The sequence below is a fragment of the Agelaius phoeniceus genome, chromosome 1, assembly GCF_051311805.1.
Source record: "Agelaius phoeniceus isolate bAgePho1 chromosome 1, bAgePho1.hap1, whole genome shotgun sequence".
Lineage (NCBI taxonomy): Eukaryota > Metazoa > Chordata > Aves > Passeriformes > Icteridae > Agelaius > Agelaius phoeniceus.
The window spans coordinates 21,742,085-21,766,624 of record NC_135265.1 but is presented as its reverse complement, the minus strand read 5'-3'; the positions used below and the strand labels follow the sequence as shown (position 1 = coordinate 21,766,624).

Genomic DNA, 24,540 nt, shown 5'->3' with positions numbered 1-24,540 from the left:
TTTAGAATATAAAGCAGCGAGGCAGAGGAAGGAATTGGTGAGGGAAAAGTTGTTTCTTTATTCCTGATCATTCACTACACTGCCTCTGCCATGCACCTATAACTTCTGTCAGATTGATGCCTGACCCCAGGATAGGCCACTAAAATTCTCAGGCTGGTATCAGAGAATTTCCTCTTGCCAAGTACTGTGTCCTGATGACATTCTTGTGTATACAAATTCCAAATGAAAAATTGTATAACTTCGGATTTTAGATTCATATAAAGGATTAAATAATGTTTTATAGTATGCATCTTTTTAGATATTGAAAGTTTTGAAATTTTCTTTTATTACTATCTTGATATAGCATATATCTGTAAAAATTACCTTTCGGTCCCAGAAAAAGCATTCAGATGGCGAAACACGATTTTTAATTAAGATGCATTAATACTTTGCTGAGCACTGGACTGAACAATTTATATTAGAAGATGAAGAAATTTCTGAATTTCACTGACCTCTAGCAAGCAGAAATAATTTTCCCATTTGCCACCTTGTACAGTATGTTAATGTTCATTTAAAAGATAAAATGTTTCTCTGTTGTGTTGTGAAGGGAAATTAAAATCAATGCCTATGAAACTCTTGCATGCTATAGAACTGATAAGCACACACAGAGATTAAATGGGAATGGACTTCGATAAATGTCAGCATTCATTTGTTTCTTGTCATTTTTGACGTGTGGTGACCTGTAAAGAGCTTTAAAAAGAATAAGATAAAATTCACTGTCAGTTCAGACATGACTCTTTATAAAGAAACCAGCAGCCACAAAAAGCAAGAAGAGAATGGTTATCAGCCAGCTTGGTCCATTGAGGCAGATGATGAGAAGTTTTGTTTAGTTGGGTTAAAAGGACAAGATTTTGTGAAACCAACCTCCTGCTCTCTAACTGATGATTAATATGAACAATAAGATAACATCATACAGACTCGTCACTACTTGCAGTGAAATTCTCCAAATTTTTATGTTTACAACATACTGATTCATGCAATGAATTTTCACTGCTCTGTATTACTAATTCAACACCCAGTTGGGATTTTATGAAAAATGCTGAACTCATAGAGAAAAGGTTTTAGCTAAAACTACTATAAAAGCCACTCTGGACAAATATTGAGGGGTCTAAATGGAGCAACCTCACCAAAATGCTACAGACATGTAAATAAACTGTGGAAAAACAGAGAAGTAATTGGGGAGGAAGGAGAGGAGGGAGAGAGGCAAGAGACAGTGTTCTGCAGAATTCCAAAATTTCCCATGCAAATCAATGCTAAGTTTTTTTAGAATTCTAAAATTTTTAAATATTCTTTTTCTCTTGAGAACAAAAATATTTTAAAATCTCCAGCAGGTGTTGACCTCATTTTTTATGCTTTCAAAAGTTTTCCAGGCCAAGTCTTCACCAAGTCACTTGCAGATGTAGAAAAGGATGTCAATCCAACTTCAGGATTTTAAAGTTTCATGTTTCCACCATCAGGAGAGGCTTCTACTAGAGACAGAGGACATTTCACTTCTACTATACTGCATAATAAAATACATTGTATTTGCAGTCTGTTTTACACCACATTGAATACCACAGTATTCAGAAAACAAGGCTCTTCTCAGTCTCTTAAACACCATTTTTTTGCCAGTCATTTTGGTCTTTTACAACACAGTTTTACCTGAAAACTACAAATCAAATCCAGGGTCCCTGTGCTCAAGCAGAAAAGTTATGTCATGCAAGAATACAGAGGACTAAAAAACCTAAGGCTGCATTAATCTGCTTTATAGGGGGCTAGGGGGTAAAACAGAAGAAAGACAATGCCCTGGTGTGCAGTTCCCATGAGATGGGATCATCTGAAGCCTTGTCAAGACCTGTGATCACTAAATAAATGCAAGAATGGGAAGTTGGGTTGCTGAGTACTTAGGAAAGATTTAGGAAAGAGGAATCCACATACATTGCCAGCAGTTTGTTCAGTTGGTTTACAGATAAAAAGAAAGGAGATGAGGAAGTAGACAAATGAGGGAGATCAAATGCATTCCTTAATTTTAAAAAAGATAAAGAGGTTTTGATCATGGGTGAGTATGAAAAATCAGATAAAACTGCAGGTTGAGGATGAGAATAGGAAAATGACAGGGAGGTAGAATGAGATAGGATAAGATGTACTCACTGGAGCAGACAGAAGGACTGGAGTAGGTTGCAGACACATTTCTTGTTGTAATAGAAAAGGAGATGTGCAGATTTGTACAAAGGGAAGAAGGGGGAAGCCAGCAAGCTACTGTTTACACACATGACCTAGCATTCAAAGTCACTTAGATCAACAATTCACAAGTAAATGCATCCTGAGAAACAGCAGGGAGAGACCTCAAGGGGATATTCAGGCTGCTTCAAAGCAGGCTCAGCTATGCCTCTGTCATCCTCACAGGTGACTGTCTAACTCTGTCCAACATCTCAAACAAGTAATTCTACAGCTTGAACTATCCTCACCATAGCAAAGTTCTCCTAATCACTAGTCTGAATCTCTCTTGTTACACTGCATGGCCACTGATATCTTTCTAACCCATTACAGGCATAGAAAACAAACTACTCTCCTTTTCACACCAGCCTTTTAAGAATTTGAAGGCTTCTGCTCTTTATTCTGCTATTCTTCTCTTTCCTATGAAACACCAATTATTTCACACAAGCCTGAATGAAAAGTGGAAAAAGACTAGCAGGCAGTTGCAGTCATAAAAATGTATTACAACTTTGAATTTAAAGTGATTGTGTTTCTACTATGAATATTCCTTGTTTTCTCTTTGGTGCTAGACGAATTTGCACATTTTGGCTACATCCAAAAGTGTCCACAAAGTCATTGAAACAACACAGTATTAAATTCTTGATATGTAGGCATTTTATTTATTTTTAGAAAAAAAAGATTAAGAATTTTATTGCATCTTCAGGTTAAATTCTCTCTTGTTCCTTCACATTAATTTCCATCTTTTATGTGCACATGCAGTGCATTTGGACACTCAGCTCTGAACTAAAGGTGTGACCAACTTCTCTGATCTCCCAAGGCCAAGGAGTTTTCATCTTTGCTATTCAGTGGCCCCATTTAAGGGATAGGAGACCTTGTCCTCTTGCTCACTGCAACAGCATACTGGTAGGGCAGTTGAAAGTGTTGTGTCACCCAAATTTGAAAGAATGTTTGCTGGAATGGGGAATGGAAAAAATTATAGGATCAAAAGTCAAGCCCTGGAGCAATATGAAATCAGAGCAAAACCAAAGTAGTGGTTTACCTGTTCCATTTCCATCTAATCCCTGCAAATAAGGGAAACTGTCCACTTCCCAGGGTGAACTGGCTGCAGTCAGATATGCTGTCAAATCACTGTAGCTAGTGTTCTCTGGCAATTTCACAGATCTTCTCTGAAAGTGAACTTGTGGCTGAGTCCGGGCACCTAAAAATATTAAAAGTGACTTTATATCCAAGCTGGGCAGAATATTTAGGTGTTCATATTCATGGAAGCAATTTTACATTTTTTTCATTATAAATTTCAGTAGCTTGAGAAGAACAGAGACATCAGAAGGCTATTTTGAAAGATAGAAAACCAGACTTTTTACATTTATTTTGCAGTTGCCATTATTTCTCCACAGGTATTCCAGAGCAAAATTGTGGAGGCACCTACTGTCAGAAGCTTTTCTGGCTATGTTTTTCCTCCTCCACTTCCATTGCATGCCTCTTTTAACTAGTATAACTGAAACTAAAACTAAGTTCAGAGGCAGGGTATGCAAAAGCTTAGGAAAGCATCCAGTTCACCATATTTGTTCAAATTTTCTTTTCCCTGAAATAGCAAGATCGATGTAGTTTATACTTTTCAAAATTATTTTCTAAGAGACAGTTCTACCTGTAGTCTCAGTTATTTAACTTCTGTAAAGCTCTGGCCATGAAAATTAACTCTAGAACTGAGACCAGTCACTACTGAAATCACTGAATGAAAAGAATCACTTGAAAAACTTTGGGTGAAAAGATTTTCCATATTTTCCCATATGCAAAGAATACATCTAAATAGAACCAGATTACTTGGCATGTAAGATTTCTCTCTTTTTCTCTGCTTTGTACAGTGTTAGCATTTCTTTCAAGCTCCCTAGGTGTTAATTGAGGGGTCTTTGCTGCAACGTGATTTAAGACTGTTTCATGTACTATAGCATTTCATGTCTCATTTAAATCCCAGCTTATAAAGTCAATAGTCTTTTTCAAAGGATACTCACCATTAATACTGTTTAGCAACACACAGCAAGACTCCATCTGCAAGTTTGTGTGCACAACATGCAAATTAATTTTTAAATCAAAAGCTATTGTATTCTCCAGAGCTCATTTTGAATACACACAGAACACTTCCCACACAGCACAAAATCAAGAGGCAAGCAGTTTTCTTCTTAATTCACATTGGACTATGTGATTCAAAGATGTCAACTCAAAACAATTTTGCATCTTTTCCCCCATTAATCTCTGGCAGCACTTTTAGGTTACATGTAGCTTCACTGTGAGAAAGAATAATGAGCTTGATTCCTCCTAAGCTTTGTAACTGGCAGTGTCATTAACCTAGAGACTGGAATCTTTCTTGCATAATTTTCCAGCAAGAGTTCTAGCTGTGAGAAAACAAAACTCAACAGAACAAAATGTTGTATTGGCTAAGAAAAATGCCTGTGTACAGAAGTATGCACCTCCAAAGAGCTGATGGCTGCTTAGCTGTCATTTCTTTGGTAATTCTGCAGGAAAAAGCTATGAAATTGCTTTTATTTTTTAATTTCTGGAACCTTTTCGTGTTTACAGCAGGCTCTCAAGACTGGCAGTATTCTTAAGTGTTTAAAATTGTCAATAAACAACACGTGTGAAATAGGAAAAAATATTCCTTATCTGATTTCTAAGCATAAATGGAAAACTATATAAAAGATTAACTAAATTGAATGCAACAAACTCAGGCAGGATTTATCTCCTGTGGGCTGTGCAAGTAGCAGTTTGCTGTGCCTCAGGGACTGATGTGCTCAGGCACTTTGGAACCCTCTGACTGCACTGCTGAGTGGGCTCCTGCAGCCCATGGGTATACATTTCCACAGTAAAAAACAGGGAAAAAAAAAACCACAACAAAGAAACTGGCCTTAGGATTATCACCAATAGTTCAATGTAAAATCTCTGGTTAAGATGCATTATCCAAGCTGCCAAGAACTGGTGTTTTGTTTCTAAAGATACAAACTAAGCAAAAATTAGAAACCAAGTAACTATTGTTGAGTCTGCAATACAGTAGTTTATGGGTTTTCTATTAAAAAAATGATGGATTTTAGCACTGAGAGAAGGCGTGAGCTGCCAAATTTTAACTAGATAAGGAGGACTCAGAAAGCCAACCTCAGTTCCTTCAATCCTACAAGCAGTACAAAGCCTTCTTATGGCTGAGCCCAAAACCTGGCAGAAAACCTGCACAATAATGAACTCAGCTATAAGGTTTGAGTGTGAAGAAAAAGCCTCCTCTGTGACAGTGCATACACAGACATTTAATAAATCAGTGCAGAGTAGTTAATTCACACCCTAGAAAAACTAATTCCTGCATACTGATGTTCAGCAAAAACCTGGCACTAACCCTGACTTTCCCCTCAATTCCTCAGTTGGGTCTCCCACACCTGGCAAGAGACTCCAAAGAGGCAGAAGACTGAGAGCTTCCAGAGGAAGGCTTGTGAGGAAGCAGCTACCTAGGCTGCTTCCCTCTGACCTTCTGTCACCTCCTTGCTGGAAGATAATCCAATGCTCTACTTTAACAGAGGCCATAGTGGATTTTGGGGCATATGTCTGGGTACAGATTCATTTAAGGGAACTGGAAGTGGTAGGAACTTGTGTTGACCAGACTCTTAAGAAAATTTTTCAACAAGTCATCACCTATCAGTGGGAGTGGGTTATTAGTATTGCTTCTATTACTGAAGATACCTATTTTTTACTTATAAAATCCAGTTTTTACTTACAAAACCCAAGCACATTCGAGCGTAAAATGTGCATGCGAGCTCTTCCAACATGATGTGTGCCATGAGGTAAAGACTGCTGAGCACTGATATTACCTTCTTCAAACAGCCTTTTGTCAACACATCAGCCAGATTTAAATGCTGTCACCTCCAGTTTGCCAGTACACTCCTGAGGAAGTAACCTCAAGGAGTCCCTGTAAGGCTCCTCTCGTCACACTGCATATGTGACATGTGGCCCCACAGCAGCATTTGAGGTTTAATCTCTGTGCAGTAACATCTGAAGTCGCACCAGTTCATGCTCTGATTGCTCATGGGTCAGAGACAGACAGAGTCCCCATACAGCTTCCATTCACTACACACTGAAATTCAGCCATCACTGTGCTGGCATTAAATAACTGCACTGACCCAGTGGCTGGCAAGCCCCATCCCTCACAATTACTGACAGTGGATTGTAATGCCATCCTGAAAATGAAGCTGCCTGCATCAACTCAGACAAACTTCTCAACTGCATAATACATCGCTTGCTTGATTAATTATTCAAATGCAATTGGTAACTTAGTGTACCAAGACAGGCCTTTCTTTCCCTTTGACTGGTGCTTCAAACACCACTGTTCCCACTCTGTTCCTGGTTTAATGAGTTCTGGTTTGCTCTCATTTTTGCACTAAGGTAACTCCTGATCAGCTCTTTTGAAACAGTGTAAGGTTACTGGGAAGTAAATTAGAGAAAGAACAGAGAAAAACTAGGTCACAAGGATTTTGGATGGAGACTAGAGAGGCTCCATTCAAATACAGGAACAATGTCTAGGCTGTCTTTCTTTTAGGCTTCATCACAAGAGAAGTCCCAAGAAAAGAAATGAGGACTGGACCCATAAAATAGATTTTACTGGGCAAGACTGCAAGTTCGAATCCCAATCCTTAGCATACTCCAGGTACCCCTTTCTTCCTTTATCTTTTTTTTTTTTCTGCTATCCCAGAAGAAGCAGTTAAATTATTCTAATTCACACATTGGATCAATTCACTGAAGGAAAAGAAGATTATCTTGAAAATATTTATGAGCCTCACTCAGTTGTTGAATGTCCCTCTAGTCCTTTAGCATCCCCTGTTTTTTTGAAGGAAGTTGTGAACATGAAAATGCTGGGTTTTTTTCAGTTAATTGCATAATATTAGCACATTTGCATAAGAATAAGAGTATTTAATACAGCCTGATAATGGAATACTGTTGGTAAACAATGTTTCATGTCTTGCCTAATGGAATCCCTTGTGTTTTAACACAGTTCACCATCCATCTAATTCACCCCATTAGACAATGTCTAGCTCTCAAACTGCAGAATATATGTACAGCAGCTCTCTCCAGCTCCTTCTGAGCATTCCATCAGCTACCTAATTTGTTTAATGCATTTTCAGCTCCAGCCATATCTAGTGCTATCACTAATGAAAAGCCTATTGTGTCGGATGGCTTCTAACTAAAAAATATGTCAGGAAGGCATAATTGTATTATATTCTCTCAGATAAAACAAGGTTATCTTGGAATACTATTGAGAGCACTATTTCCTTGTTTATTAACTATACAGTAGAGTTTAAAATGATGGCAAGCATAAGACTTATTGTGAGTAAGACACCATTTATGCACAATGAGTGCCCACAGGAAGGATATGCCTGTGCTCTGGTTCAAAGTATCTTTAAAATCCCCTGTTCTTTTATTAACACTTATCTCAGCCAGCACATCAGTTGGACTAATTTATGTCAGACCCTTAAGTCAAATGAACATTTTATTCTTCGCTGGGCAGTTCAGAAAACACTGTTCCTCTAACTGATACTACAGTAACTTTAACATCTGTGTTTGGCCTCACAAAAAGGTTATTTAAACTTTATTTTTCTAAGACAGTGGGTTTCAATGTGTAGGACTTGGGTTTGCAGGCAGTCTGATAAGGAGTCCCCAGGAAAAGCAAGTTTATACAGGGTATACAACAATGCAGATACAAGAAATTTTCAGTTTTTCTATGCCCTAAACATCTAAGTCATTCGCACTAGGAAGCAAGAAAAAAAAAAAACCCAGAGAGAAATCTTAGCCATTAAGAACACCAGAAAATGTCTCCTTCAAGGATGGTTAAATGAGGCTAGATGAAAAAACATCCCACAGATAGTATAAGAAATTTAATCTCTAGCTCTCAAATGGCACAATAAAGTCCAAACTCATTTATTACCGTGTAACTTGAATTCCCTAGTCACAGCAGTCAGGGATGAATTCAGCTATTAATTTGGTAAAACAATCCCCCAGAGAAGCATTCCTCAGGGAACTCAGAACTCCCCACAGAATACCACTGTCACTCACAGGACAGAGTTCAGAAAGCACTGGGCTGTCAGACTTTTTCTTTAGTGTCCCTCAAATTTCAATTCTGACTTCCCAAAGCCAGCATACCTTGAAATCCTGAGACTATCTGGACTACATCATCATAGACCATCAGAGTAGCTGAGCGTTCAGGAAGAAGGCCAAGGCTCAGTGAAGAGAACACTGTGGGAGAGAAGTGGTTTAAGTAGCACATATTTAAATTCTTATAACATAATCCAATAACAACAGCGCTTACTTTCTTCACGTTTTTCCAAAAGCAGGCCACCCAAACTATTAAAATCATATTGTATACATGACAGAAACCACATGCATTTTCTGAACCAAACAGTTAAATTGCCAGAGTAACTACTGAACTAAACAAAATGTTCTATGCTTTGACTCCTGCACGTCACACATGGTAGCTCAAAGCACTGGAGAGTGCAGTGTAAAGCAGGATTTCATGCCTTACATGAAGCAATTCCCAGCTCCACAGAAAGACAAGAAATACATAAAGAGAACTGAAATGCTAACTCAGTCTGGCTGATTTATTTTTATGTGCAACAGCTATAGTTCTTACCTCAGGAATATTTTAATGAAATTTAAGTTTAAAGTACTTTGAGATGCTTACGTAAGTTATACAGAAAGGCAAAGTACGATGATTAAGTCAGAACAATTTGCTTTAAAATGCAGCATGTACTGAGTCACCACCTACACCAGGGAAGTGCTATTTATAGCAGAAATGCTGTCATCCTACCAGTGGTGTGAAAGGGGACAGATAAATGGTATTTGCTGCAAGAAGTCTACCTGCAAGGACGTCCCTTCCCACCGGGTACTGACACTCCTTGCAGGGGGCTGTGTCAGTATGCACACACATGTTTGCAGAGTGAAAAACAGGATATCATTTCATGCCAAGTTCTTCAGACCCAGAAGACCCAAAATATGGAAGGAATTAACCACAGAGCCCACCTGCCTCCTGCAGCTATGGAAACAGTAAGGAGCACGACTGCCTGCAGTCCACATGTGGCTTTCAAAGATGGAAGAAGAGAAGGCTAATGCAGACTAGTTATTTTTGGTAATAACTTGTTACTAGTAATAACTAGTAATAACTGGGCAGCATCCCATACCTGGAGAGTACTCATCCTAGTCTGAAGTAAATGCAAGCTGAGGAAGGCATTCTCAGAAACAGTCAACAGAAGAACAACACAAACACTTCTGATTTTCTGGAATTTTATGAATTTCCTCTAAATGAATACACATTAATTAATCCAAGAGACCATATAGATGTTAGCTGCCAATAGGAAGAGTACACTATTTCTGCTTTAAGAAATATATTCTCCTTTTAAAGATCAGAAATGTTAGTGTTTGGGAGAATTATGGGAAAAAGGAGAAAAAACTACAAGAAACACCCTGAAAATAACTACCATCTAAAAGATGGTCTTAATGATATATATAAACATAAAAATAGAAAAAAAATACATATAATGTTATTGCAAGTACAGCTGGGCATTTTCTTTCCAATGCCCAAATGTGAAACAGATCTACACATTAGGCAACATAAGTAAGAAAGCCTAGTGCAAGTAGCACTAAGGCCACACAATTACAAAATTTGTCTTTACTCCAATAACTTAATTTGTATGAAGAAAGCTAATATAATTTAGACACCCTGGGGAGCTCAATACAATCCACCATGCCAACATCTTCTTCCATATGTGCCAGACTATAACGAATATATAACCTCTAAACTTCCCTTGGGCTTTCTGCACAATCCTTTCTCAGCATGACAATGACAGAAAGACACAGCTTTTAAGGCCAGAAGGATGACAGTGATGATCCAGCCTTATTCCTGTATAACTACAGCCTTCCCTGAATTAATTATTGCTGCAGATTCAATAGCTGTACCAAAACTTGAAAACATGTTGTAGAAAAACTCCAGTTTTATTTTACAGTGTCCAGTGTGAAGAACACACCACAGCATCAATGTTCTAATAAATAATTATGAGGGCAGTTAAACAATGTGCCTCTTTACCCATCAAAATTTATAGAGGTTCGATTTCCAGCCATTTGATCTTCTTTTTATACAGGCCTGCTAGACAGAAGAATTCTCTCTTACCCGTTTCCTGTTCTCTATGAGGGTATTGATGGACTATGATCAAATTACCCCATGAACTTTCTTGCTAATGAACAAAATAAATTAAGCACTTCCAAGTCTTTCCCTGTAAACTGCATTTTCCAATCTTTTAATCACCCCTGATAAAAGTCCACAGTTTTAAACATTCTTCTTGAAGCATGGATCCAGAGCTGGACACACATTTCCCTGAATGGCTATGCCAAGGACAAGTCCTGAAATACAGTACTCTGCTTTCCCAGTTTTTAACCTTATTTTACAGGTAAACAATTCCAGATGAGCTCTCCTCTCCCAGAAATACCGTAACCATCATCCTCTGCTCCTAAAACTGTGTTTCACCATAGCGAATACCACAGTTTTCTATGACTGACTGTCCTGGTTTCAGCCAGGATGTGGCTGGTTTTTTCCCTGCTGCTGGTACAGGGCAGTGTTTTGGATTCAGGATGACAATAATGTCAATAACACACTGATGGTGTGGGTGCTGCTGAGCAGTGCTCACCCTCAGTCAAGGGGGTGATCCTCAGTCAAGGACTTTGCAGTTTTCCATACATTGTCAGTGAGAAGCTTCAGAAGAAGCTGGGAGGGAGCACAGCCAGGACAGTTGACCCAGACTAACCAAAGGGAAATTTCATACCATAGAATGTCATGGCCAGTATATAAACTGGGGAGAGTTGTCTGGCAGGGGTCAACTGCTGCTCAGGGATGGGCTGGGCAATTGTATTGTGCATCACTTGCTTTAACTGGGTTTAACTCCCCACTCTCTTTTTTGTTAAATCTCATTCTTCTTATCATTATTATAACATTTTCCTTTATTTCAATTACTATACTGTTCTTATCTCAACCCAGAGTTTTTAGCTTTCTATGATTCTCCTCCCCACCCCACTGAGGTTGGGGAGGAGGAAGCAGATGGATGGCACTTAGTTGATGACTGGAGAAAAACCATGACACTGCCTCTACCAAGGAATTCTGAACTGTGCTGTCTCAGCAGCTCCCTCCCTTCATTGCATACACTGCTCCAAAAGAAGTGTCCTTTTAAATAAGGATTACCAGTCACAAATGTTTTCTTCCAAATTTTTTACAAAGAAAAATCTAAGCATAGTTAAGAGCAGACAGATGAACACATCTTCCATCATGAACACTTCAACAACTCAAGTGATGTTAAATTTATGAACTGTTAATAAGTGGAGTCATGGCACTGCTAATAAATATTTTAATGGAAGAAGAGATCTTAAATCTTTTCCTCCTACCATTTATCACTATGTAAATAAATAATCCTTCTGCTTAAACAGTAAAGAGGTAGTAATTATTTTCGTTAATATAAGGGAAGTTAATTTCTGCCAAATTGTAAGAACAGAAAACCCTTGATGTTTACTCCTTGAAGCCACTACAACAGTATCACAAGTTCAGTGGCTGCACAGCTTTTCAGCATAACACCATTACTAATGCACATTGCCTGTGATGGAGGAATCCTGATCCTTTGGCCAAGTTCTGCTACAGCACATTATCACCCTTCAGCTTTCAAACCTATTCCATGCTCATGGTGATCATTTTCTCATTTGAGGTAAATACAGCCATAGTTCATTTACCACAGCACACAGGATGGCAGCTTAAACACTGCCCTGGGTGGAATGCTTCTCAGAGTGGGGGATCTGCTCTGTGGAGGACAGCTCCTAGGACTGTTAACAAGCATTTCTAGGAAATGAGGATGCAGCTGTATGGGTGTGCCCAGACTGCACACTGCAGAACCAAGATTGAGATATGCTGCCTGTTCCCCATCATTCAAACCAGCTTAAAAATAACAACAAAACAACTTGCACATTTTTCTGAAGTTCTATACTGTGCTAGTTAAAAGCACGATAGGCATTGAAATACAAACAGTTATTGGAAAGTTTTTTAAAGACTATAGGCATCTTAGTCAATACAAAATATAAAAGCCTAAGTATCTTAACCTGTATGTCATGTACCTTTTCAGGATTAATTCAAAGAACAACCCTATCAAATCTACATAGGGCATATCAAGGTATAACTTGTTTCTTTAATCAAAGAAAGGAATAAGTTCAAGGTACAGGAAGCAAAGTAAAGGACTCTACTTCCAATTAAATCAATGGCAAATTATCTACCAGTTTCAGGGGGGGATGATCAGAGGTGAAACTAATCTACTTTCAGAGCTAAGCTCACGTTTCAGCCATGAAAAGAAAGACTTTGTGGAACCTATACAATTACTGCTCTTTAACTTCAATGATTTAATAAAACAAAAATGCCCTGTTTCATTCCCTTCCCTCAAAATCAGTATTTAAGAAAAACAACAAGCAAAAAACGAACCAAACTCCAGGCTATGGAAGAGTAAATCTCATTCAAAAGACCATGGGTATAAGTCAGAAAGAGACAAGACACAAGGCATGGTTATTGCATACTTTCATCCTTTAAAATCACATGAAGTATGCTGAGAAAGCTGCACTTCATCTTATTTAAAGAGAAGAAAACTCAAAGGAAATTTCTAAACAGAGTCACAGAACAATTATGGCTGGAAGGGACCTCTGGACATCATTTCTTCCACCAAGCAGGAGTTGTCCAGTTGAGTTCTGAATGTCTTTAAAAGTGGACATTTCACAACCTTTCTACACAACCTATTCCAATTTTGCTGCTTGTATCGTGGAGGGATGGGTTGGGACAGACAGACACACACCCCCAAGGTGCCTGTGGCAATAGTGAGACCTTTATTGTTTGAACCCAGCTTTACATGGCAGGTTTGAAACATCCCAGTCTAAAATGCTCTTTGGTCTGCTCTTAACACCTCCCAGTTTCCTGACCAGTGAGATGTCTGCAGCTTAGGAAGTTCGTGGGGCAATTTGATCATAGTCCATTGGTGATTGGTTGAAGTCCCTGTGTGTCAGTCCAGGGGCCAGTTTATAGAACCTGGCTGGGTTTCTTATTTATAACTGAATTAATTGCTCAGCCACAGACCAGCTGTGACAGCTGCTACTGTAATGAATTGTTGCCTTCTACTTATTTGAAACTCTCTTGGCTGCAACTCTTTTCAGTTGCTTCTTATTCTTTCACCACACCCCAAAGAGCCTGACTTAATCTTTCCTGTTACCTCCATTAAGTAGCTGAAAAACACGGTGGAATACAGTACAGAAAATGTAGAAGAAGGCACTCCTCTCTTATCTGAAGCAAGTGAAAGCAGATAAGTAAACATCACACTGAAATGCCTGAAGCATAATTCTGGGTTTGAAGAGATTCACGTTCCTTTCCCCTTCTGAAAATACATTTGCTACTCGACCTTGCAGCAAGTCACGCAGCCCTTCTGGCTATGTTGATATTAATAAATAAAATGGAACCGAGGCACGGAATTCAACACTGCCCTGGGAACATATACACCAAATATTAGTGCACTTAAAACCTCCCATGGCTTTGGCCCAGGCTAATTATCAAACTGGAGGTGTGTGTTAATTAGGTGAGATTTGAGTATAATACAAGCCTGAGACCACTCCCAAATTACATGGACCCTAATTGTATCTGAGGATTACAAGAAAGGCAGATGAAACTTGGGATATGATCTTCATATAGATGTTACATCTCAAGGTTTGAAAGCCACCCTCAATCTGTTCTTTTTAGCAGTCAGAAATAGGCTTCATGACTCAATTTTTCCTCTCATGTAACTAATGTAAGGTTCTGAGACATTCTGACAAAAACTAACATATAAGTATTATTGTTATACTTGTTTGCCTGTGGAAGAAGCAAAGCCATGCTAATTAAGTTAGTAAAAATCCTTACATCTGGATAACATAGCTGCAGATTAAAACTGTTTCATTGACATGGCTAAGAACTAAAAGACAGGACATTTTTGTACACTACAGCCTATGGTGCAGCAGTTGTTGCTGCACCTTGGAAGAGAAGCAAGAATACACCACAGCTGCTGAAACAAGGTTCTTAGAAACAGAGTTCCCATAAAGAAAAGGATCTGGAATAGATTTCTATTTTCTATGGAGCTGTAGGAGCACCAACAGGTGTTTGAAAACTCATGTAGCACTGTATTGAGGACCTTCAGAAGGAGAGTGAATCTCCACTTAGCCTTGATGCTGCAGTTTAACTGAGGAAGAAATGTTACTATTTTTGAAATCTGCAGATGTTTCTCTTCCCACCCAGGATCTCAAGCATTAAAACATATCATACAAAACTGTGTAGCTTCCTTTAGATCCAATATCTTACCTCAGAAGAAAAATAAAGATCTCTTACCAGGCAATCTTACAGGTTTCCATGGTGCAGAATTTGGCACATATGCATGTTTACTAGCAGTCACTATCAGCTGATTGCCCAACTTATACTGAAACTTGAGGAAGGCAGTGCCATCTGCTCCTGAAGTTCCAGATGCAATGGAGATCTGGTTGGTAAAAATCTCAATGAAGGCTTCAGTTACTGGCTGATGGGTGCTGGCATCGCTTACATGGACCTTCAGCGTTACTTCTGTAATGACAAACAAGCACAGCGATTATTGTCTGAAGAGCTTCTGTGGGAGGCAGCAGTTAGAACATGCTGACACACCAGTGACTGAAAAGACACCAGCTCTGACATTTTGGTGCCATGTATGACTTCTTATATTGGCCTGAAGCTCTCCATCTCAGGCAGTCACTCTTCAGAGACACTGCAGAGTCTGCTACAAGCCAGATCAGGTCCTGAATTATTGCCCAACAGCAAATTTCAGCTGTGGAACGATCTATCTCCACCTGTGACCCCCACGCAGCTGGGCAGCACATCTCCAGGGCAGGCAACACTCCCTTTGAGGGCAGCATGTCAATCACAGAGTACTGCTGTACTGTGGCAATTCTAAATGTGTGCTATCAAACAACCTGCATTAGTCACAGACAGCAGCGCATGGAAACTGCTCCCTGCTTGCTGTGCCTCTGCTCCAGCTAATCCTCTCCAGCAGCAGTGGGGAGAGGGAAAGGCTGCCAGTGGGGTATGCTCCTCACTCCTTCCCAAAGCAATTATCTCTGTGTAGCAATGGAATGGAGGAAATCTGCTGTGACAGAAGCCCAGGAAGAAAGTGGACAATAGAGCAGGCTGTGCTACAGTTGGATATTTTCAGCTCTGGTGGGAGAGATTGCCCCAGCTGGCACAGGACTTCCCTGGTGATGTCTAACCAAGATGGAGAAGGCCCACAGGATCATGTCCATGTCCTCAAAGCACAGGACAACCAGGTGGGATGTAGAGTGCTGGCAGTGACAGCAGCAGCCCTGACACTACTGTATCACCTGTCCCCACACAGTAATGGTGAGAAGCAAAGAAATGATGATTAAGGCAGTCAGGAGAATCATACATCCTGCAGATATGCAGGGTGAAGCCAACACAATGGACTACATTTTTCTTGAGTAATTTGCCGTTTTTCCAGAAAATAATTAGTAGTTTAAATGTTTCCAGATGTACAATATTTGTCCACTCTGGGCACTCCTATGACTAAACCATGCGTTGTGTCACCAGGCTTTTGTTACATAAAATGGAGTGGCTTGTGCAAGACAGTCCCTCTGGAAGGCATTCTTCTGTATCTATGATTATTTTTCTGTGCCTACAATAGTTAATTGCCTCATGCTCTAAAGTAGCAGCTGTTGCCTTTCTGCAATAAACATGACTTAAATCCAATGCTGTGTTGAAAAGACCCAGCAATGATCTACTGCTTCCACCAAGACATTCCTTGGGTTCTTTTTACTTCCAGTTGGCCTCTTCCTCTTAAATGAACATCTCCCTCTCTCTTTTCTCTCCAATGCTCCCTTTCTCTCATTCCCATTCTAGTATCTGGAAATTATGTTGTTCTTGCATGAAGTTCCCTATCTCAGCTTACTCCATTCCCTAAGGTAGTACATGGTATTTTGCAAACTCCCTATTTGTGTCAGGAAGCTTCAGCCTCTCACAAGCAAGATCCTCTCCTCCCACTCCACGTGTAAGCATTTCTGCATGTGATGCCCAGGAAAGAGGGCGTGACCTCCTGTTCATATGCATTCAAAAACATCATTACACTGATTTCTACAGAACAGTACTGGTGGTACAGTTCTGTTCCATTACTAATGCCTTATAAGAACTTATTTTGCTTAAAGCCCTGAGTCAGCCAGACATGACACCAAGAAGAAAACACAGAATTTAACAAAATCTTTGTGGTGAGTTTCAATAGTGAAATGACACAACTGAGTATGGGGAGAAACATACTATAACAACCTAGAAGTATAAAAGGACATGAGGACCTAATACATAAGTATCAGTACATCTGTCCTAAGGGCATTTCAGCCAGAAAGATCAATATCTTGGGCCCTTTCATAAGTAGAGACCTTCTCTCTGAATCCTACAGTACTGAAAACACCAATATCAAGCAGCCCTGAACAAAAACCCCATTAGAGAAATTCATCATCATCGCAGCCATTGCTTTAGAACTTGGCAATGGAGGATGCCAATTTAGATGGGATCAGCATGAAATATATTCCAGCTATTAAAGATTCTGGACTTCTTCCCAGTTTTGTATTTAGTAGTCAAAGGAAGCAATGTACATTGAAAAGCAGGGTCCACATACTCTGGTGTCCAGCACAGAGTGCCTCCTTAGAAACCTTGCCTTGACTACCAAGGAACTTGTGAAATGTTGTGTATGTGAAAGGCAGCCACATTAATCAATGAAGGAAAATACATATACTTATGTATTTACAAACATGAGGACAACAAACCGTGTAAGTTTTAATTTTCAAAGTGAAGGGATATGCTTAGATCCAAAGCCAGATAGCTGCGCTCTTAGCATTTCCCACTTTGAATTTCCTAGCAAAGAATGCAGGAATAGATGAGGTTAAGAATAACCTCAATGGGTGGTGCATTAAAGAAAAAGCAAGAGAACAGGACAAGCTGGACATTGCTGTTAGCAATTTCAGTAACATGGTAGTTCAGCCTTCTCTAAAAACAACCACATATAAGGAACCAGGGAGCTCTGGAATATTAAATACTAATTAAGGAAGAGGGTAAGAAAACAACAGAAGGATCACATCAATTTAATTCCTTATATACACTCAAAATTCTAGAAGAGAGACTACAACTAAAATTGATCACGAGGAAAAAAAAATTCCTGTATTCACAAATCCATCTTTCTCTTCCCAAATCAGAGAGCTAGCCATGGGTATCTCCAATAGGAAATTTCTTTATCTCCCACTCCATAGCTATGTATGGGCTTCTGTCTGCATACTTCTCTCTTTCTGCATCCTCTCTCTTTCTGATAAGGAAAGACAGGGGCTTCCAAAATCCTTCTTCTAAACAGAAATGACAAAGGCAATCACCCAAGACAGAATACTGATGTCCTGAAAGGCAGCAGACTGGAACTGCTGTTCCAAGCCACACAGTCCCTAGATCAGACACTGGGCTTGTTTTCTCCTTTTTGATATTTAACATGTTTTTTCCTGAGCAGATAGAGAAAACCCTAGCAGCCTGAACAATCCTAATTCCTTTTCATGCGTTATCTTCCCTGACAAACATGTGAAATGTATACAGCTTGCTTAATTCAGGGCCTTCTCCCACACGACAGCTCCTTTTTCTTATCTAATGCAGCAGTGAAGTCACGAACACTAAAGCTATGTTATCACTTTAATTTCCACAGCAACTGAATGATTAAAAGCTTAAAACTGGAAAGAAATTGTTGAAGAAAACATCCTCTCAAACAGTGATGTGATGAGAAAAACCTATAAAAAGAGACAGTAAGTTTCAGAATTGCTAGAATATATTCAAGCACTTCTTGAGGATCAGGGGAACTGGAGAAAGGAAATAAGACAGCAGAGTAAGGACAACAAGTGACCCAAGATCAGGCTGATCTCTAATTAATAGGGAAGTCTTAGATTGAAGACTAGGTATACTAGATGAAATCAATTAGAAGTTGTTTAGAAGACTTACTTTAAACTTAGGAATAGAGTATTTAAAATATCTGGCAAATTTTTAGTTGGAACTCTCAGCAAACAGTGGGTATAAAGCAGGTACATTATTTCTGAGTTTTGCAGCCTACCACAGCAAGAAGTTCACACAGAATTAAAGACACATGAACTCAGAGAAGAAGCACAGTTGCAGATGAAGGCAGGGAACTGAAAGCACTGCAAAAGATGAGGGAAGCCAAGCCTGCTTCATTCTCACACTATTGTATGTACAGTAGAAGTGTTTGCTGAGTTCTGGAGGAGTTTTGTTCTGTGCTGCTAGTGAGGTCCTGGAGGAATGGGACATGAAGGTGAAGAGTGCTGATGCTTCCTCATTTAAGAGCAAAGCAGAGATGGCTGAGGTGATAGACCCTGGGCTGAGGGACTCACCCAGGCAGCTGTGGTCTCTCCCACTTCCCCAGACAGGCCAGCCACAGTCAGGACAGGCTATGCTTGAGCCATTGCCCTGTCTGATGCACCTGGCTCCTGACTGGTGTGGTGTGAATGTGTCTCTTTCAGACCTCATCTGTCTGGCATGTACTTCCCTGTTGGCTGCTAGCACTGCTGGGCACAGGCACAGAGCCAGAGTCACTTGTCTGCACCACTAGTGTGTGTCCTGCCATTATATTCTTACAGAAAAGATTCAAGTCCAAAACAGGAACCACTTAGGATTACTGTCATTTCCAGGAGATAAACCACAGGCAAAAACACCCTTTCTGTAAGGGCAAAAAAGCCTGTGTCTCCCTGTCTATAAGTGCAGGTAGGAATGGCCCATTTGCAGATGTTAAATAGTGCAATCCTTCAACTCTGCTTCAAGAATCCTAAAGCTAAATGGGAAAAGAAGGTAAGTATGAAAAGAGAAAATAAAACCAGCAAATGCAGGGCTAAATTCCACAAAAATATGAAGGCTGATGTATAGGTATGCTCAAGCAAGTCTAGTGTAAATCTCTTCTCTTACAGTCCTTTGTCTTCTTTTAAACACTAAACTTCCTACTTGTTCTTCAAATGAGAGCAAACCAAAACTACTAGTTATTGTGAAAACAGCTGCTTAAGTGCAGCACCCTCCCAGTTTTCTAGTACTAAATTTATTGTAAGCTGTATAACATCTCCAGCATTTTCAAGGTTATAATTTGGGAAAGTGAAAAAAAAGACCAAAAAATCCCTAAATGGTAGCATTTCAATCCAGAATCCCATCTGTTTTCTTAATCTGATTTTTGAGATTTTACTAAGTTTAAACTTTCTCTGAGCAATCCTTCCTGTGCCATCTGCTCTATGAACTCTACTGCCTCTCCTGAAATACAATTAACCTTAAAAAAAACATTTCTTCACTTGTAACCCCTTCTTATACTCACAACTGCTTTTTACATTGCTGTGAACTCTCAGTTTGGGAATGGTTTCCTTTTTGGGAATGGCTGTCATCACTGCTATCTTCTGTAACTAAACTCTTGAAAAGTGAAAAGCACTGGTTTTAGGTGGTTTGGTGCTTTGTTTGTTTGTTGGATTTTTTTTTTCTTTTAAAGTCAGTAACATAACACAGAAAATAAAATCCTGAGTGACCTGAGCAAAGGCAAACTGTCAGATTCCACATACTGGCATAAACAGAGAAAAGTTATGACACAGATTGAAAATCAAAGATCACAATCCTATTTAGATCCCAAGCCTGCAATTTGGTTTCTGTGCACACACCCCTCTGTCAGGCAGACTCCCACTGACGTGTGCTGGACAGATGATCTCTTTTGGGAGCAGGCTGACACAGGCAGCTGTGATCACTTAGCTTTTCCTTTGGGGGTCCCTTATCCATGGACAATGTCAGGATATTACCAGAGAAAGAGATATTTAAATTATCTAGGTTTTGATTAGAAAAAGAAAGCTTCCTGCTCATTTAAAAAAAGCTATTATGAACTTTATGTAAAGCTGTGTCCTCTGCTCTGATTGAGCTTACTGGCAACATGCCTAGCTTTGAATCCTACGTGCCAAATGGATAAGCCTTTCTGTCTCTTAACCTTTTGCCCATGTGTGAGGTCAATCCTCAGCCAAACAATAGGATTTTCATTTATCTAAGGGAAAGCATTTTCCTAGAAAAGGAGTGTTCCCTGTGCTTTAGCCACAGATGCCAACTCTAGCATTTACATATTGTATCTTCCTAATGTGCTACATCAAGAAGGCTCTACTGACAATCACACTTCAAAATAGCAGCAGAGTAAGTTTGTACGAAGAAAAGGAAACATTAATGTAACATCCCTCTAGAAGTAAATAGACTCTGATCTTCACTGATGTTGTCAGCTTAAAGTAAGTTCTCAAGTAGCACCTCAAATAGCAAACTACACGTGCTTGAACAAGATTTGGAGTGAATATGATGACATCTTCTACTCAGAACTGGCTCTGGCCCTCATTACAGGAAAATCAATAGTGCTACACAGCTCTCCCCTCCACCAGGGGTGACTCAGGTTTCAGCTGGGCTGAGTGTCCAGCACTGGTTTCCAGAACCCAGCCTTGCAGAGGATGGGACACAGGAGGTCTACTCAGCGCCTGTTCAGCAACTGGAGAATGATACCAAGGCTGCTGCAGTCCCTGGCACCAAGAAAAAAGTTCCTTACTACACTAGTCAGAAATCCAGTAAGGACTACACAACACATCTTGGTTCTCAGACCCAGATTCAGATGGGATTTAGAAAGCAGAGGGGCTCAGAGAAGAGACACATAAAACCCAAGGGACAGTGAAGCAGCCTTGGGACTGGCCATCTGAGGAGCATGACCTCCTCTTCCTGCAAGAGAAGGCTGCATCACCATGCATAACAATGAAACTGCAGAAGATCAAGTCAGCTGAGGACCTTTAGTCTTGCTGACAGAGACAGCCAACTGTACACTGAACCTAAGCAAATTCAGGTGTCATTTCTTGCCAATAAGAGACCAGCTTACTAGATAGTAGACTCACTCAAGCTGTGAGAAAAAATGGGATTAACAACTTTAATTTCATTTCTAGGTGTTTAATTAAGGCTTACAGTCAATGTTAAGAGTTAGGAGAATTCATGTTTGATTCTAGAACACTCATGAAGCCAGCCCAAGTGGTTGGCTTGTGGCACTTTTTAGCACTGCAATCTGAATTTGCTGAACACTTTGTACTTTAGAGGTCCAGGGGATGACTATCAGTAGGGTCCTCCACACACTGGGTACCTGCAGTGTGATGACTGTAATTAACCCCACACCTCAGAAGCCAAGAAGGAACATTCTTCCTCAAATGCACAACTGATGGATTTCTGAGTTTTTCTTTTATTCCTCTCTCTTGCTCTTCCTCAGAAACAGCAGAGTGCAATGAGAACTGCATATTACACTCTTGGCTAACACAGAGAAGCCCCCACATGGTGCCTGACCAGAGCATTCTGCTCACCTCATCTCTGAGGACAGTCAGGATCCAGGACTGGGGAGTGCTACACCCGGGTAGCACTTGAGGCTTTTTCACCCATCTCTGCAGCTCAAGTTGATTCATCTGTATTTCTCATCTAACAATCCTTGCTGCTCCAAGTGCCTCAGGCATTGCTGGCACTGTGGCTGGTTCCCCTAGTGCGCAAGAATTTAATTTCCAGGGGACTGAAATCGTTTATCTTAACTAAAATAATTAGTCTTAATCCTCCATCTTCAAATACAGCACAGTTGTCTGTGATATGAAGGTCAGACAGGTGCCCTTTACCTCTTCAGGTTTAAAATCCATTCAACAAAGTGTTCATAAACTAAAATGATAAATACATTAATCTCACAATGCATTATGTCCTAGGCTAATGCACACAATTTTTAGTAACATGTCACAAAAAGAATTCTACTATATGAACTAGATCAATTTATGCCACATACAATGAAAACCAGGCTGCTATACAACCCCTCTATTCAAAGGGGAGGGAGGGGCAGTTACAGGATAATAAAATAAAGACATCCATCATGCAACAGTCCAACATGTAAAAGAAGATTTGCATATCCTGACCTGCTAGAGCCTAGAGCATTACCACCAAAATTAATTTCTTGGGAAAAAAGGTAGGAATTTGCTTTAATTAAAAAAAGTGGGAGCCATATGCATTATCCCAGATGAGACTCCGATACCCTATTGTTAAGTGATTAAACAAGCATTTATAATTAACTTGAAACTCACACGGCTATGAAACTCATGAATAGCAATAGTTGCATTAACAGGTCTGCCTTTGATCTCTACAGGAACTGTGCATGACACAACCTAATTTCATTTCCAAACCTTGTCTCTTAGTCATGGAATGATATAAAATACTGTCATGGAGCGCAGATGGAAGTTGAGTTTCAAAGCTCTAGTTTGCCACACGCATAATGTATTCTTTACAAGACAGGAAAAAGTAATCCCTACTTAAAGTCCTCTTTTTTTTTTTTTTTTTTTTTTGTAATAGAGTTCTTTGAAACTCTGTTTGGGGATCAATATGGAATGAGAAGTTAGTGCACTGATATTTTCCAGTTGCTCAGCACTAGAGTTCTCCCCTGACTCAAGACCCCAGCTGATTTAGTGACATCAGCTCTGAGAGGATAACACCACACCAAGCTCAGCTGCTTGGGATTTTAAGCCAACTTTGTACCTACTGCACCATCAGTCTAGGGAGAGGGCAGAAAGGGAAAGCTTGGATTTGCTGAGCCACAAAGGCACGTGTTACATTTTCTCAGAACAACTTTATCCTAAGTCTATTAATAAAAGTACACATCTGATGGCAGCAGTTTCAAGCAGATGTATTTTATGTTCAAGCAATCCAATGTATGTTCAATGGGGCAGTGAGGAGACATGCACTTGTTTTCCCCTTATTCTCAAGCAGCTTTAATCTTGGTTTAATCTCTAATTTCCAAAGCTGTTGTGAAAGCAAAGCTAGATATCACTTTGGAAGAGGCTATTTTTACTTGGGTTGTTTGTTTTCAAACAAACCACTGTAACAATTCAAACAAACCCATCTCAAGGGCCTCTCTACATTCCCATTGCAGCCTTCCCAGTGCAAACTTCCACTTTCCTCTCAGTAATCCACTGAAGTAAGCTCATGCACAGACAGAGGTGAACTATTGCGCTGAAACTTTATCCAGGCACTTGCACTGTAGCCTTCCTTCAAATAACACAACAGTCAATTTATAATCACTTCATTCCTTGAAGAGGTTATCCCCAGCTGGCACACAGGAAAATGAAATTGTAGGTGAAGCTACACATGGTAACCATCTCAATCCTCCAACCCAGCCAGCCTGAGCAGAGAGCTCTGCAGAGTCATGAGGAGTGCAGCACTACTCTACTGTTCAGCTACTCCACAGCAAAACCAGGAGCATCCTTTCCCTCCCCACCTCTTTGGCCTGGCTGTGGACTCTTGCTCCTTCTCTTGGGCTACCCCACTTCTCCTTGGACCTGCTGCAGCTTTGGTTGCATTTACTAACCCAGCACTGCACCAGCCTAACAAACCCAGAGGCTCAATGCCAGGTTATCAGGCTGAGCTGCTGAATCAAAGCAGCCCCACGTGCCAAAATCAGCAGAACAGGCAGGTGTGGGGGTGGAGAGTGGTGGCCAAGTGCAACACTGGCAGAGGAAAAGAAAGGATTTGGGACCACCCCTGCTGGTTCACAGGCATTTCAATCAGCTCTGTTGCAGCCCTTTGGAAGGGTACCTGCTCATCTCCTGACCCAGGAAAGCTTAAGGTCAATATTTGGCATGTACAGTTGTAGCAAATCTTTATTCTGCATTAATTCCAAATCTCATACAGATTCTCCAGTAACTTCCCAAACTCTACCACTGCATACTGGCACCACAGCAGTAAAATCTCCTGGCATTATAACTACAGGATGCTTTTAACAATGCCAGGAAAGGGCTGGTATGAAGCAGTATGGACTTTTGCCCTGGCATTACAGAGTGTTTACAACAGCTCTTGAACACCCAAAAACCTCTACAGTCAGTTGGTATTTGCAACTGGGTGGATGGAGGAGGTTACTGTTGTTTCCTCTCAACCCTAGAAAGTTTTCTTTTATTAACATCTCTACATGACACTTCCTGTGACTTCTGTCACAATAGCACCAACATTAAATGCCACCCAACTTGTCTATATTGAAATTTTCCTATCCTCCAAAATTAATTTTTTCCAAATTTTTGAGATTTTTCTGTTCAAAATAATATTTCTATTTCCTCATTTGGAATAGCTTAAAC

The 24,540-nt window shown here is 40.0% G+C and overlaps 1 protein-coding gene across 1 annotated transcript in view; it reads right to left on the bottom strand.

Annotated features, from left to right (window-relative positions):
* FAM171A1 (family with sequence similarity 171 member A1) overlaps positions 1-24,540 on the bottom strand; it is an 87,499-nt gene that overhangs the window by 22,342 nt on the left and 40,617 nt on the right. The window contains exons 3-5 of the mRNA XM_054646546.2: positions 14,678-14,905; positions 8,404-8,496; positions 3,275-3,433 (exon numbers count right to left, since the gene is read on the bottom strand). Of these exons, the coding sequence (XP_054502521.2) occupies positions 3,275-3,433; positions 8,404-8,496; positions 14,678-14,905 (480 nt within the window). The remainder of the gene's footprint in view (positions 1-3,274; positions 3,434-8,403; positions 8,497-14,677; positions 14,906-24,540) is intronic.